Below are 12,322 nucleotides of genomic sequence, written 5' to 3' on the forward strand. Positions count from 1 at the left end.
TCATTAAGCCTCTCTACGTTTCTGTGTATCAGCACTGGCTTAAGTATTCAGTGGAATGCTAACAGGTATGGAATGTAACTGTTAGTTGAGTACCACTGGCCTGTAGACAATAGCAACTAGCATCCTGCAGGTTGTCTACCTGTTCTTTTGTTAACATTTCATGTGCTCTCCTATATAATCATGCCTGTTTTATACCTCTTTCTCGGTCAGAGTACTCTGCCTAAGCATTGTGCGTTGCCTTCTGCCTAACTTGTTTCTTTGGTATTTTTAGAACTAAAATACATTTTTATGTAGTTGGTGTTCCGGTAATTATAAGTTAACACATACCATTGAAGGGATACTAAAGGCAGCAAAACAACATTAAGTTAATGAAGCAGTTTTGGTGTAGACACTGATCAGCCACAATATTAAAAGTACTGACAGTGGAAGTAAATAACATTTATGACATCATTACAATGGCACCTGTCCAGGGGTGTACTATATTAGACAGCAAGTGAACATTTAGTTCTTGAATTTCATGCGTTGGAAGGAGGAAAAATGGTAAAGTGAAAAGATCTAAGTGAGTTTCACAAGTGCCAAAAAGTGATGGCTAGACAGCTGGGTCAGAGCATCTCCAAAACGGCAAGTCTTGTGGGGTGCATCTGGTATGAAGTGGTTAGTACATACGAAAAGTAGTGCAGGAAGGACAAACTAGGAACCAGCGTGAGGGCCCAAGGGGAGCCAAGGCTAGCATTCAATAATACCTGTCCACCTCTGAAAGCCAGTTCGTGAGCGTCATAACTGGACCATGGAGCAATGGAAGAAGGCTGCCTGGGCTGATGAATCACATTTTCATTTAGATCAAATCGATGGCTGGATGTATGTACACTGTTTACCTGAGGAAGAGATAGCAGCAGGATGCATTGTGAGAAAAAGGCAGGCCATAGGAGGCAGTCTTGTGTTCTGGGCAATGTTCTGCTGGGAAAGATTGGGTCCTAGCATTTATGTGGATGTTACCATATACAACCTACCTAGAGATTGTTGCAGACCACGTACACGCCTTCATGGCAGTGGTGTTCCCTGATGGCAGTGGCCTCTTTCAGCAGGATAAGGCACCCTGCTACACTGCAAAAATTGTGCCGAAATGGTGTGGGGGGGCGGGGCCTGACCGCCGGCGGGATCAGACGTGCTCTGTCTGAGCTCCCGCTTCAGGGCCTGAAGAATCGGAGCCAACTAGGAGCCAAAGGCAACCACAGGTCCATACTGGTGCCCACCGGGACCTCCAACCGATGGGGCACACGGAGATACCTCTCACACCCTGGACTGGCATCCAAAGTAACCCGACGAGGCCCGAAGCTCGCTGGAGCTTGAGCCGGGCAGGGACGGCCGCTCTCCCGGGTCTCCGGACGGCGTCTCGTCTCCCCCCCCCCTCTGGACTGGGGGGGTTATCCCGGTCTCCATGGGCTGCGACAGATACGCTAGCCTGGGCCCAAACAACCGTTCAACCACAGAGGGCTTACAGGGAAGGGCCCCTCAAGATGGCCGCCGCACGTCAACCATGTGCGCGACCAGCAAGCACGAACAAGCCGAACGCAGGAGAGACCACTTAACACTAACCGACCATCATGACAACCTACCCCAGGGCTTGGCCGGCTGACAACAACGTGCAGACCCAGGTACATACAACCAAAGCTCGGCGGAGAATGAATGGGGAGCAAGAAGTATGAGACTTCACTGAACTAGCCTCATAACGCAGACTCACTGCTGCATTTGGAAAGAGGTACCTGGCACAACACCCTACTTAAGCCTACAAGCCCCACTACAGCCTCTCACCTTTGAAAAGCGATCACCTACTCACCTGCCTGCAAGCAAACCAGCGCCCGCGCAGCCGCCCAACACCCACACTCACTGGGCATGGCGCCAACGCAGACCCACTCACCAGCCTCATTGCGGCTCTACCACACGCTGGTCAGGAATAGACCAACCCCACGCTCCCAAACCCATGAACACTCTCCCTGGATATGGGATCAACACTGATCAGGCATAGGCTGTAACGGACTCTCACACGTGGCAATTTCACAGTTTCATGCTTTTTCATTTTTTTTTTTTTTTTCTATGTTTTCTTCTCATTATAAGATATGTTATGTTATGCCATACTAACACCCTTTGTCTTACCTGCTTAATGCCTAATAACATCTTTTGTACCACACATGACAGCTACTGTTAGCAAACTACTATACACACAAATCCTGTCATACCACTAGTATACCTCATAAATGCGTTGTGTACCTGCAAACACTGAAACGGTATCCACTGACTCACACACACTCTGACTTACCTGACATCACAACCTGACAACTTCTGGTATAAACAAGCCAATCCAGACAAAGATGCCGCACATAAGCCCTGACAAATACCTCCATCAGTGTTAACTACATAGACCCCAGACCTGACAGCGACTAACCACACAAAACTCCACATGCTCTGTGGGGGCGCCTGGGGTAGACCAAGATAGAGCGTAACTCACCAGACCAAACGACTCATCAGAGACCAAACACTCATATGACTATAGACAGCAAACGTCTAACTTTATGTCATGCTAACTCCAGTACAGCAAATTGTAATTCTTAGCCAAGCTTGTCTTTATGCTCCTACAGCATTAACTGATTGTACTAGCGGTTCAAACAGCTGGAGCACCAAATGCATAATACTCTAATGTTTTATTAGAATATATAACCTACTCGTAAGTCTGACCTCACATGTTATGCCACTAAACGACACCTAATAGCTTGCTATAATAACGTGATATGTACAAAACAAAAAAAGTGCATTGTCTATCTACCCCCCACTGTAACTAATGTCTTGAAACCTGCATATGGAATGCCGTTGGGGTACCATATGTATGCCTGTAACCAATATACGCACTGCAAAAATAAAGAATAAAAAAAAAAAAAAAAAAGAAATGGTGTGAGGAACATGACAAAGACTTCAAGTTGTTGCATTAGCTTCCAAATTTCCTAGATCTCCGATCTAGTCCGATTAAGCATCTGTGGGATGTGCTAGAACAATGGATTCGAACTATGGAAGCCCCACATCGCAATTTGCAGGACTTAAAATATTTGCTGCTAATGTCTTGGTGCTAGATACCACAGGACATGGTTAGAGGTCGTGTGGAGTCCATGTCTTGATGCATCACAGCTGTTTTTGCAGCATAAGGGGGACCTACACAATATTAGATGTAAATCATGACTGTAGTTTCTCTGCTCAGTTCTCTGCCATTTAGGAGTAAAATCACTTTTGTTTCTGTTTATGTAGCCCTATCCACACCCTCCCTGGCTGTTTATGACACAGCCTGCAAAAAATGTTTTATTTTCAATCAGATGTTAACTTGCATTAGACATTGTTATCTCCTGTTCCTTAAATTGACCTTTAATCACACACAAGAGGCTCTGGCATTGTCTAGAAGGCTATTAACACAGCAGGAGATAATTGTAGATTTAACAGACTATGCAATACAGGACCTAATATAACTAGGTTATTTTTCAGGAAGTGTTTCAGAAAGCTGTGCAAGTCACATGCAGGGATTTAACTCCTAAATGGCAGAGAATTGAGCAGTTAGGCTGGCGGTTCATGATCTATACAACAAACCTGCGTTATTGAGCTAAAGTTGTTTTGATGCCTATAGAGTCCCTTTAAGACAGATGCATTTGTAGAAACTGCATTGCGCTAACTTTAAAAATGTTGTTTATTATAGATTTCAACTTGTTATGTGATTTGTCTTTGTTTAATGATCGTGTGCTTATATGAGTTAAACAGGTTGCATTTTTAATTATATTGCAAATTTTTTAAATATGTATGATAGGCAATAGTCTTATTAGTTTAACTAGACCACACAATAAAAGCCACCATAAATGTGCTAGGCTGTGGTGTTTAGTTAAAGCTTAAGTGGCATAGAACCATAGGTCTAAAACATTTTAGATATATAACTTTAACCCTTTACCTAAATTAACTTTATTAAACTTCACCAAACTGACAGCCAGTCCTAGATGACCTGATTGCCTTTTTCAAACATTTGCCACCATATTCTTCCTCAGAACTTGACCCTGAGGATGGCCTTTTGCGTCACTATCTCGATTGGGGGACAAGAAATCTTCCCTAGTGAAGCCCCCTTCTTCCCCCAAGCACCTTCTCAATCATATTTTGAAAATACAAGTTAAAAAAATAATTGCCAACATTTTATAAATGAATTTGATCCTTCCTAAACAGGCCTAAATCCTTTCCATCTATTTCTAAGTGCCTGCACGTAGAACCACACAGTGGCAAAAATTGTCTTTGCAACGTTTAGCTTCTTCCACACTCTTCCTTGCGCTCTTAAATCATTTGAGTCTAATGAACTCAAGCACAGGACCATCTGCAAACAAACTAAAAAAGCTGTTGGACAGTTGACATTAAAACTTTTTTTTAAACAACGCAATATATTAACAGTTTTAACCAAACCCACATCATTACTTCTTATGTACAGCACAAGAGGTTTCTGCTCTGCTCCTGTCCTCTCGCCCCACCACTTGCTCCCTCGATCCTATTCCCTCGCATCTCATCCGCACTTTGTCTCCCTCCCTTGCTCTTCCTCTCACTAACAATCTCTCCCTTTCCTCTGGCACATTTCTCTCACCCTTCAAACATGCAACCGTAACCCCAATTCTGAAAAAGCCCAACCTTGATCCCAATCCTCGAGAGAGTTGTGTACGCCAGATTGACAGACTTTCTCGAATCCAACTCTCTGCTTGACCCCCTTCAGTCTGGAGTCCGCGCTGGTCACTCTGTCGAAACTGCTGTGACCAAAGTATCCAACGATTTAATTGCTGCTAAATCTCGCGGCCAATACTCTATCCTAATCCTCCTTGATCTTTCTGCCGCCTTTGACACCGTTGATCATCAACAACTTCTTCACATTCTCCGTAACTTTGGTCTACGGGATATTGCTCTCTCCTGGTGCTCCTCCTACCTCTCCCAGCGCTCTTTCAGTGTTTCTTTCTCTGGCTCTGCCTCTTCTCCCCAACCCCTCTCTGTCGGCGTCCCCCAAGGTTCTGTCCTCGGCCCCCTACTGTTCTCTATCTATACTGCCTCCCTTGGTAAACTCATCAGCTCCTTTGGCTTCCAATATAATTTAAATGCAGATGACACGCAACTCTACCTGTCCTCCCCTGATCTCTTTTCGCCCACCTTGACTCGTGTTTTTTTTTTTTTTTTAATTCTTTATTTTTATTGTGCTTAGAATGACAAAACAAGCTTATATTGCCACAACAGCAAATACAGGCTGAAGGAATAAAACAAGGTTATCAATAATAATGGCAATCATTATCAGCACATTTTTTTTGTTTGAAATCAAGAGACATCAAGCTAGTTAGAACATTCTGTTACTTTACAAGGCAAGTATTGGTAGCTTAAACTTTCAGATTGTAAGAGTTGTGTTGCATGTTAATTAATTTAACAGTGGTTAAGCTAGTCTGGGCATCACAGATTATGCACATAAGGCAAGAAGGGGAAGGAACAGACGTAGGAGTTGAACATGTAAGTTGCCGGGCAGGCAGCAGGCTAAATTGGGATCATGGCCTATGCGCACTGCAATGTATAGTGCAAGTGTGGTAAGCGTGTGTGAACCTAGGGGCATGTCGTCCTGCATGTGTATATGTGACGCTCGTGGTGTGTACATGTACATACATTTTTTTCTTGTGGTGCAGTGATCCGTCTCTCTACATGTGCGTTTGAGTGTTATTTAGGATAGAGATGAGAGAAAGAACATACAATAAAATATACAGTAGGTTGTAGAAGAGATGTCTATACATTTCTGTTGGCGAGAATGGACTGTTGCAATACACATAACATTGAGGAAGAGAGGAGTCAGGATAGCGTCCATTTTGCGTGTAAATTGGGTGAGGTGGACGGCTTGTGAGTCCTTGGGGTTGCGGCATTGTTAACCTATGCCCGCCCGTCGGTATACTGAACCCCGTGGCCAGGATGATCGCTGCGTACTACCCCTGGGCACTGAGGGTCGCAGGGTAAGGGCTTTCGCCGGAGGGGTTCCCCTTTGTACCTTGGTTGTATGGCGTATTCCGGCGTGGTCCTGCCACTGTTGCGTCTGTCGCATGTGTGGGATACCCTCCTGTGCTCCATGTTGGCGGGTAGTAGGCATGATATGTCGCTTTCTCCGGTGCCGCCTGCCAGGGCCTTTCGGCCTGGGAGTCGTCCCCTGGCGTGGTAAGCCTTGTGGTGGCACTGCTGGTGAGATCCCTTTTGCTGTTTGAGGCTTTCGGGCTTTCAGCCTTGAGGTCTGCGGCTCTGGTGGGCCAGGGGGAGTGTGGGTAGACCGCCATTGTAGGTTTGCGCCTGAGGGTTTCCCCCTCACCTCTCGCCGCCTGCGGTTCCGGTTAGTTGCTGTCTGTGTGACAGGCCGGTCGCTTCTGGCTGCTAGTTGCCTCTCCCTCAGTGCCTCCCAGAAGCGGTTAAAAATCGCCTCCAGTCGCTGCGAGAGATCTGGTTGTGGTTCATTTGTCGGCAGTATGCCCAGCTTGTTCCGTGCTCTATCGGACGCCATCTTTGGAGCGCCATGTGGCGGGTTGTATGTCTGGTGTTTGGGATCATGCTTGTCTTTCGCTTCAAGTTGGCTGCCCCGAGCATGCAATGAGGACCGGGATAACCCCCGCCAGTCCATGGGGGGAGGGGAGGTAGGCGATGAGCGTGCTGTAGGATCCACTCGAGGCTTTGCCGTCGTGGAGAGCGGCCGTCTCTCTCTGGCTCGGTCCCGGATAGGCCCCATTTGCTGTTGCGGGTTCCCGGGCAGTAAGTGTCGCATGTTTGGTGTCGGTCGATTCTCCCGGCTTTCCCCGTTGTCTCTCTTGCCTTCCTGCCGGTTTTCACTCCGAGTTGCGGGTTTTTTAGCCCTGATTAAGTTGCTTTTGGCAGGAGCTGGTATTCCGTGTGTGTTTCCAGCTTGGCGGTTAGGCTCCGCCCCCCTTGACTCGTGTTTTTGACTGCCTCTCTGCTATTTCCAACTGGATGGCTGCTCACTTCCTTAAACTCAACCTGTCCAAAACCGTTTTTCCTCCCTCAAGTGCTGCTACTCCTGTGTCTGTCTCCAGCCAAGTCAACGGTGCTACTATCACCTCCACCTCGCAGGCCCGCTGCCTAGGGGTTCTTTTTGATTCTGACCTCTCTTTTACTCCTCATGTCCAATCGATAGCCAAATCCTGTCGCTTCCAACTCAAGAACATAGCACGCATCCGCCCATATCTAACGCCGGACGCGGCTAAGGTACTGGTTCATGCTGTTGTTCTCTCTCGCCTTGACTATTGCAATCCCCTTCTCACCGGTCTTACATGTTCCCAGCCGCTGCAATCTATAATGAATGCGGCAGCAAGGTTTATTTTCCTGTCCGGTTGCACCTCCCACGCCTCCATGCTCTGTCAGTCCCTGCATTGGCTTCCAGTTAGATATAGGGCCCAATTCAAAATTCTGGCGCTTGCTTACAAATCCTTACATAATGCTGCTCCAACATACCTATCCTCCCTCATACACAAGTATGTCCCGTCGAGACCCCTGCGCTCAGCCCAAGACCTACACCTACCCTCTGCCCGGATCCCCTCCTCTGATGCTCGTCTTCAAGACTTCTCCAGGGCTGCACCTATTCTGTGGAACTCCCTTCCCTCCTCAATCAGACTTTCACCCAGCCTCCACTCCTTGAAAAAATCTTTGAAAACTCACTTTTTTATTAAAGCATATCAATTAAACTGTCAGCAGGTTTCTCATCCCCCACCCCATGACTTCTTTCCTGCAACTGTCAAAAATGACCTACCAAGCACTCAATAAACCCTTCTCTTAACAAACTATTTAATTCCCCTACTTTAACCCTTTGTGTCACTATACCCCACTCCCTCTAGCATGTAAGCTAATCGAGCAGGGCCCTCAACCCCCTCTGTTCCTGTACGTCCAGTGGTCTGATCTACATTATGTGTCTGTTAGTCCACCCATTGTACAGCGCTACGGAATTTGTTGGCGCTATATAAATAGTAAAATAATAATAATGTGTAAAATTAAAACCGCTGTAACTGCCCATCTCATAGAGCAAACCAGGATAATTTCTGAGTTTTGGGAAATTCTCAAACATCCACACGTTTCCAATATATCGCCACATCATCTTGATTGAGGCTTACGTTCAATCCATATATTCTTGATCCTGCACTAGGTTATTGCCCACTTGACAAAAGAATGCCCCTTAACCCAAACATTTGTTAAATGGTACTTAAATAACAAGGAATGAAATAAGGAGAAAATTATTACATCATATTGTCATGCACATACAGCTTAAAGGAAAATTTTAATACAAAACCTATATTCTTAACACTATAGTGTCCTGACACCTATTTAGGTGGCATCGTGTTGTCATGATCATTTAGATTAAGTGGTCTGGGTGCTGATAGTGTCCCTTTAAAACAGTCTGCAGTCTCCCAATTCTCTTAATTGCATCTGCTCCAAAACCCATTTTGCTCCCTGCATCAATCCTGAAAGAACTAAAAATAATTTTGCCTTCATAACCCAGCTTTATAAAGCATAAATGTAAAAGTCATTGAAAATAAAAACATGTGAACCACTTAAGGATCACATGATGCTCTATACCGTCATGCTGTGCAAGTCTTTAATGCCCAGTGACCGCATATAGACCATCATGCAGTAAAGGTTCCAGCAGGGTTTAAAGGGTTTAAATTTCAGTAACTGGGATTCCCCTCTGTCAGCTGGAGCCACAGTTAGTGGCCCCAGACTGAGAAGAGCTATGAGCAGCGCTCATTTCTATATGTGTATGTTTTTGATTCTCGCATAAGTCAAGCAAAGGCAATTATCTTGTTTAGCCCTTTCACTGAAATGCTGATTCTTCTATCCACAGGGTGATGCCCGGTATCTACTATCCAATTCCAAAGATCAGAGTATTAAATTATGGGATATCAGGCGCTTTTCAGGACCAGAGGGCCTGGAGGCCTCCCGTAGAGTAGTGACCCAGCAAAACTGGGATTATCGCTGGCAGCAGGTACCCAAAAGAGGTAAGCTAATATCCTCAACAAGATCATAGTAGTTAAAGGACAACTCAACATCCATTAAGCACTTCAGCTTGTTAAAGTGCTTTATGGTTGAGGAGTATTCAATTTAAAAGGCACTTTATAAAAGTGACGATTTCTATGATAAATCTGCACTTTTATAATTAAATATTGAAACGCCCCGTGTGTATCAAACAGCTAGGGAGGTTTGCATACTGCTTCCGTTGGTGCCCTTGAGATAATGGAAGTGGCAGGCGTGCTCAAGTGGCTTCTTTCTGCCTTCCCACTCACGGAGCTCAGTTCACACAAAGGGATAGCTTCAGAAGGCTCCTAAAGGAGCACTGCAGTGTTAAGAATACAAAACTGTATTCCTAACACTATAGTGTCTCTCTGCAACCCTCCCTCCCTCCCAAGTGAATAAAGGGTTAAATACCCCTTTTACACTTACCTTGGCACTGGGTTGCACTCCTCCAACGTCATACGATGAGGGGATTCTAATGAGCATGTGCAGTGAACGCATTAGGCCTTCCCCATAGGAAAGCATTGAATCAATGCTTTCATGTGAGGATTTAGCAGACGCTGGACGTCCTCATACAATGTGTGAAAGGCCAGGAACCGCCTCTATGGCTGTGTGATAGACAACCACTAGAGGCAGGCTTAACCCCAATGTAAACATGGCAGTTTATCTGAATCTGCAGCTTCAGGGCTAACATTAAAGGAACAGTGTACCCAGACCACTTCAATGAGATGAAGTGGTTTGGGTGCCTATAGTGTCCCTTTAATGAGAAGCCTCATAAGAACTGCAGTATTTGCAAGCTCTTTTAAGATATTCCCCCAATGAATACATGCATAAAAAATGCATGCTTGTATTCATTGTGGGATATATCTGCTAAACCGTGATTTTACTTATTTTTTTTTTTTAAATAATTAGCACTGTGGAATGCTCATTTACTCAGTAATCAGACAGAAAAGCTATAAAGCAAAATCATTTTATATGATCATTGGTTTATATTCTTTTTTTTATCCCATTTTTCCCTTTCTTTTTTCGTGATTACTATCCAATTTTATTTTTTTTACCAATTTCTCTTAGCTCTCAGGAAAAAAAGACTCCCAGGTGACACATCTCTAATGACATATCGTGGCCATGGCGTCCTCCATACACTGATTCGATGTCGCTTTTCACCAGAATATAGTACTGGTCAGCAGTATGTGTACAGTGGTTGCTCCACAGGTCGTGTCGTAGGTAAATAAATAGGTGTTGAAGCATGCTGAGCTATTACAACTGAAACTTAACTCTACTTTTGTATACCAGCACCCTCACCTTTTTCTTACTCTTTTTTTTTTTTTTTGTTTGCTCTGCTCAAGATATTCCCATTTAAATAGAGGGTAAGATGAACACCATGAGAAGTTAGTTTTTCCTGCTTTCATTTAACAGATATGATAAAACTGTTTACCCTGTTTTATCACTTCAGCCTTGATTTTTTTTTTCCTTTCCTTTTGGAGAAGCTGCGTCATATAACTCAACTCACCACCATGCTATATGTGATGAAATCTCCATCCCATTCAACCTTCAAACTCTCCCTGAAAAGTCATTCTATTTAAGAAGCTTACAATTTATTCAGCTAGCCGCATCCCGTATTGTTCTATGATATCCATGTAGACAACACATTCTGTTGTTTTCTTTGTTTCCTCTACAGTTTTCTTTTTTATTTTCCTTCTGCTTTATCTATACCGATCACACTGACTTATCTGTCCCTATGTTTCAGATCTGTACCTTATATTTTATAAGTCGCATACCATAAGATGTTAAGCTTCAGTTGAGGGCTATCAAAACCTACAATTATTGTTTGTATCTTTCTGTCAAACCAGGTTTTGTTACACTACATATTACAGCTGAAGATTGTAAAGTAAATCGTCTGCGAGTTAGTCACATTGGTCTGTCAGGAGTGAATAGCTGACTATATGGATTTTTAATTATGAATGAAAGTTTATAAAAGTTCAAGTTTTTTTAAAGAGAAAAAAATATATATTTAAAGGACACACACACACTCGTATTTATAATCCAGTTATCTGTTATGTGTATGTGCTTATGAGTGCACACAAAAGCCTTTTCTAATTTGAAATGGGAAATATTATTTTGCTTGTTTTCTGCACTTCCCTTTTTTTTTTTACTGATGCTGTCTTTTTCTCAATTTCTTCAGTTTACGACTTATTAACTGGCCATATAGTGACGAAATTGGCAAATCACAAAGCATGTGTGCGAGATGTCAGCTGGCATCCTTGTGACAACCGGCTTGTTAGCAGCTCTGTAAGTGACACGAGAAGGAAATGGGATAATCGAGGGGTTGTTTTGTTAGAAATGAAAAGGGAGATAGTGTGAGATAGGGGAGGTGAAAGAATGGTTGAGAGGCAAATTGATTCAAGGGGAAAAAGCTGGGTGATAAAATTGTCTGAATTTAAGAAGGATTCATTTTTTGTTTCTTATTAGAGTACAAGTTGAATGAGTTGGGGAAGAGTTCTGAATGGGTTTCTACAAATGGGGACAAGAAACATGAAGATGAAAGCACGTAATAACTATTTTTTTTTTCCTCTCGTTCTTTTTCCCCTTGTACCTTCTGTTTTGTCATTTCAGTGGGATGGCAGTCTTCGTGTGTGGGAACACCGCCAAACTGAATTTTACCCAGAAGACCTGCGTACGCCCCCATTAGATTCTGAGGGCAGTCCAGCTAGCAGCTCTTCTTCATGGTAGCCTGGAAATCTTACTACTATAAATATGTGTAGGGTGAGGGCAGACAGAGTATGAGTATTTTCAATCAGATGCAACATAAGATTCATGTAATGGAAGAGGAGCTGTGTATGTATGCTAGTTTATCTTTTCATTTGGTAGGGGGATGTATGGTTCATAAGCCTTTATGACTGAGTGACAGAAGTTTAAAGTGACTGCAGGATTGTAAAAATCGACATCCTTTTGTTCTGACAAAATGGGAGAGTTTTAGGAACTAATGCCATGGTGGTAGGGGTTCATAGTAAGAAATCATTCAAATATCAAACTATCTGATAGTGAAGTGACAGACCACAAAAGGCCTACTTGTTCACACAGGTAACACAAAATGTAATTATCAATGCTACTGGCTTGTTATGAGTTTTGCGCTTCTGGATTCCTTTTATGTAATAAAATTGTTCTATACCTTTAAAGCATTGGCTTTTTTTTGTGCACATATGTGCACTGTGTGTTACATATATGATAAGATTATTTG

At 43.6% G+C, this 12,322-nt stretch overlaps 1 protein-coding gene across 4 annotated transcripts in view; it reads left to right on the forward strand.

The window, feature by feature from the left end:
• DCAF11 (DDB1 and CUL4 associated factor 11) overlaps positions 1–12,260 on the forward strand; it is a 73,864-nt gene extending 61,604 nt beyond the window's left edge. For all 4 annotated transcript variants that reach the window (XM_063454906.1, XM_063454907.1, XM_063454908.1 and 1 more), the window contains 4 exons: positions 8,918–9,071; positions 10,156–10,308; positions 11,267–11,373; positions 11,698–12,260. In XM_063454906.1, coding sequence (XP_063310976.1) covers positions 8,918–9,071; positions 10,156–10,308; positions 11,267–11,373; positions 11,698–11,814 — 531 coding nt within the window. In that variant the 3' untranslated portion in view covers positions 11,815–12,260. The remainder of the gene's footprint in view (positions 1–8,917; positions 9,072–10,155; positions 10,309–11,266; positions 11,374–11,697) is intronic.
• The last annotated feature ends 62 nt before the right edge of the window (positions 12,261–12,322 follow it).

The sequence above is a fragment of the Pelobates fuscus genome, chromosome 5 (genome assembly GCF_036172605.1).
Source record: "Pelobates fuscus isolate aPelFus1 chromosome 5, aPelFus1.pri, whole genome shotgun sequence".
Lineage (NCBI taxonomy): Eukaryota > Metazoa > Chordata > Amphibia > Anura > Pelobatidae > Pelobates > Pelobates fuscus.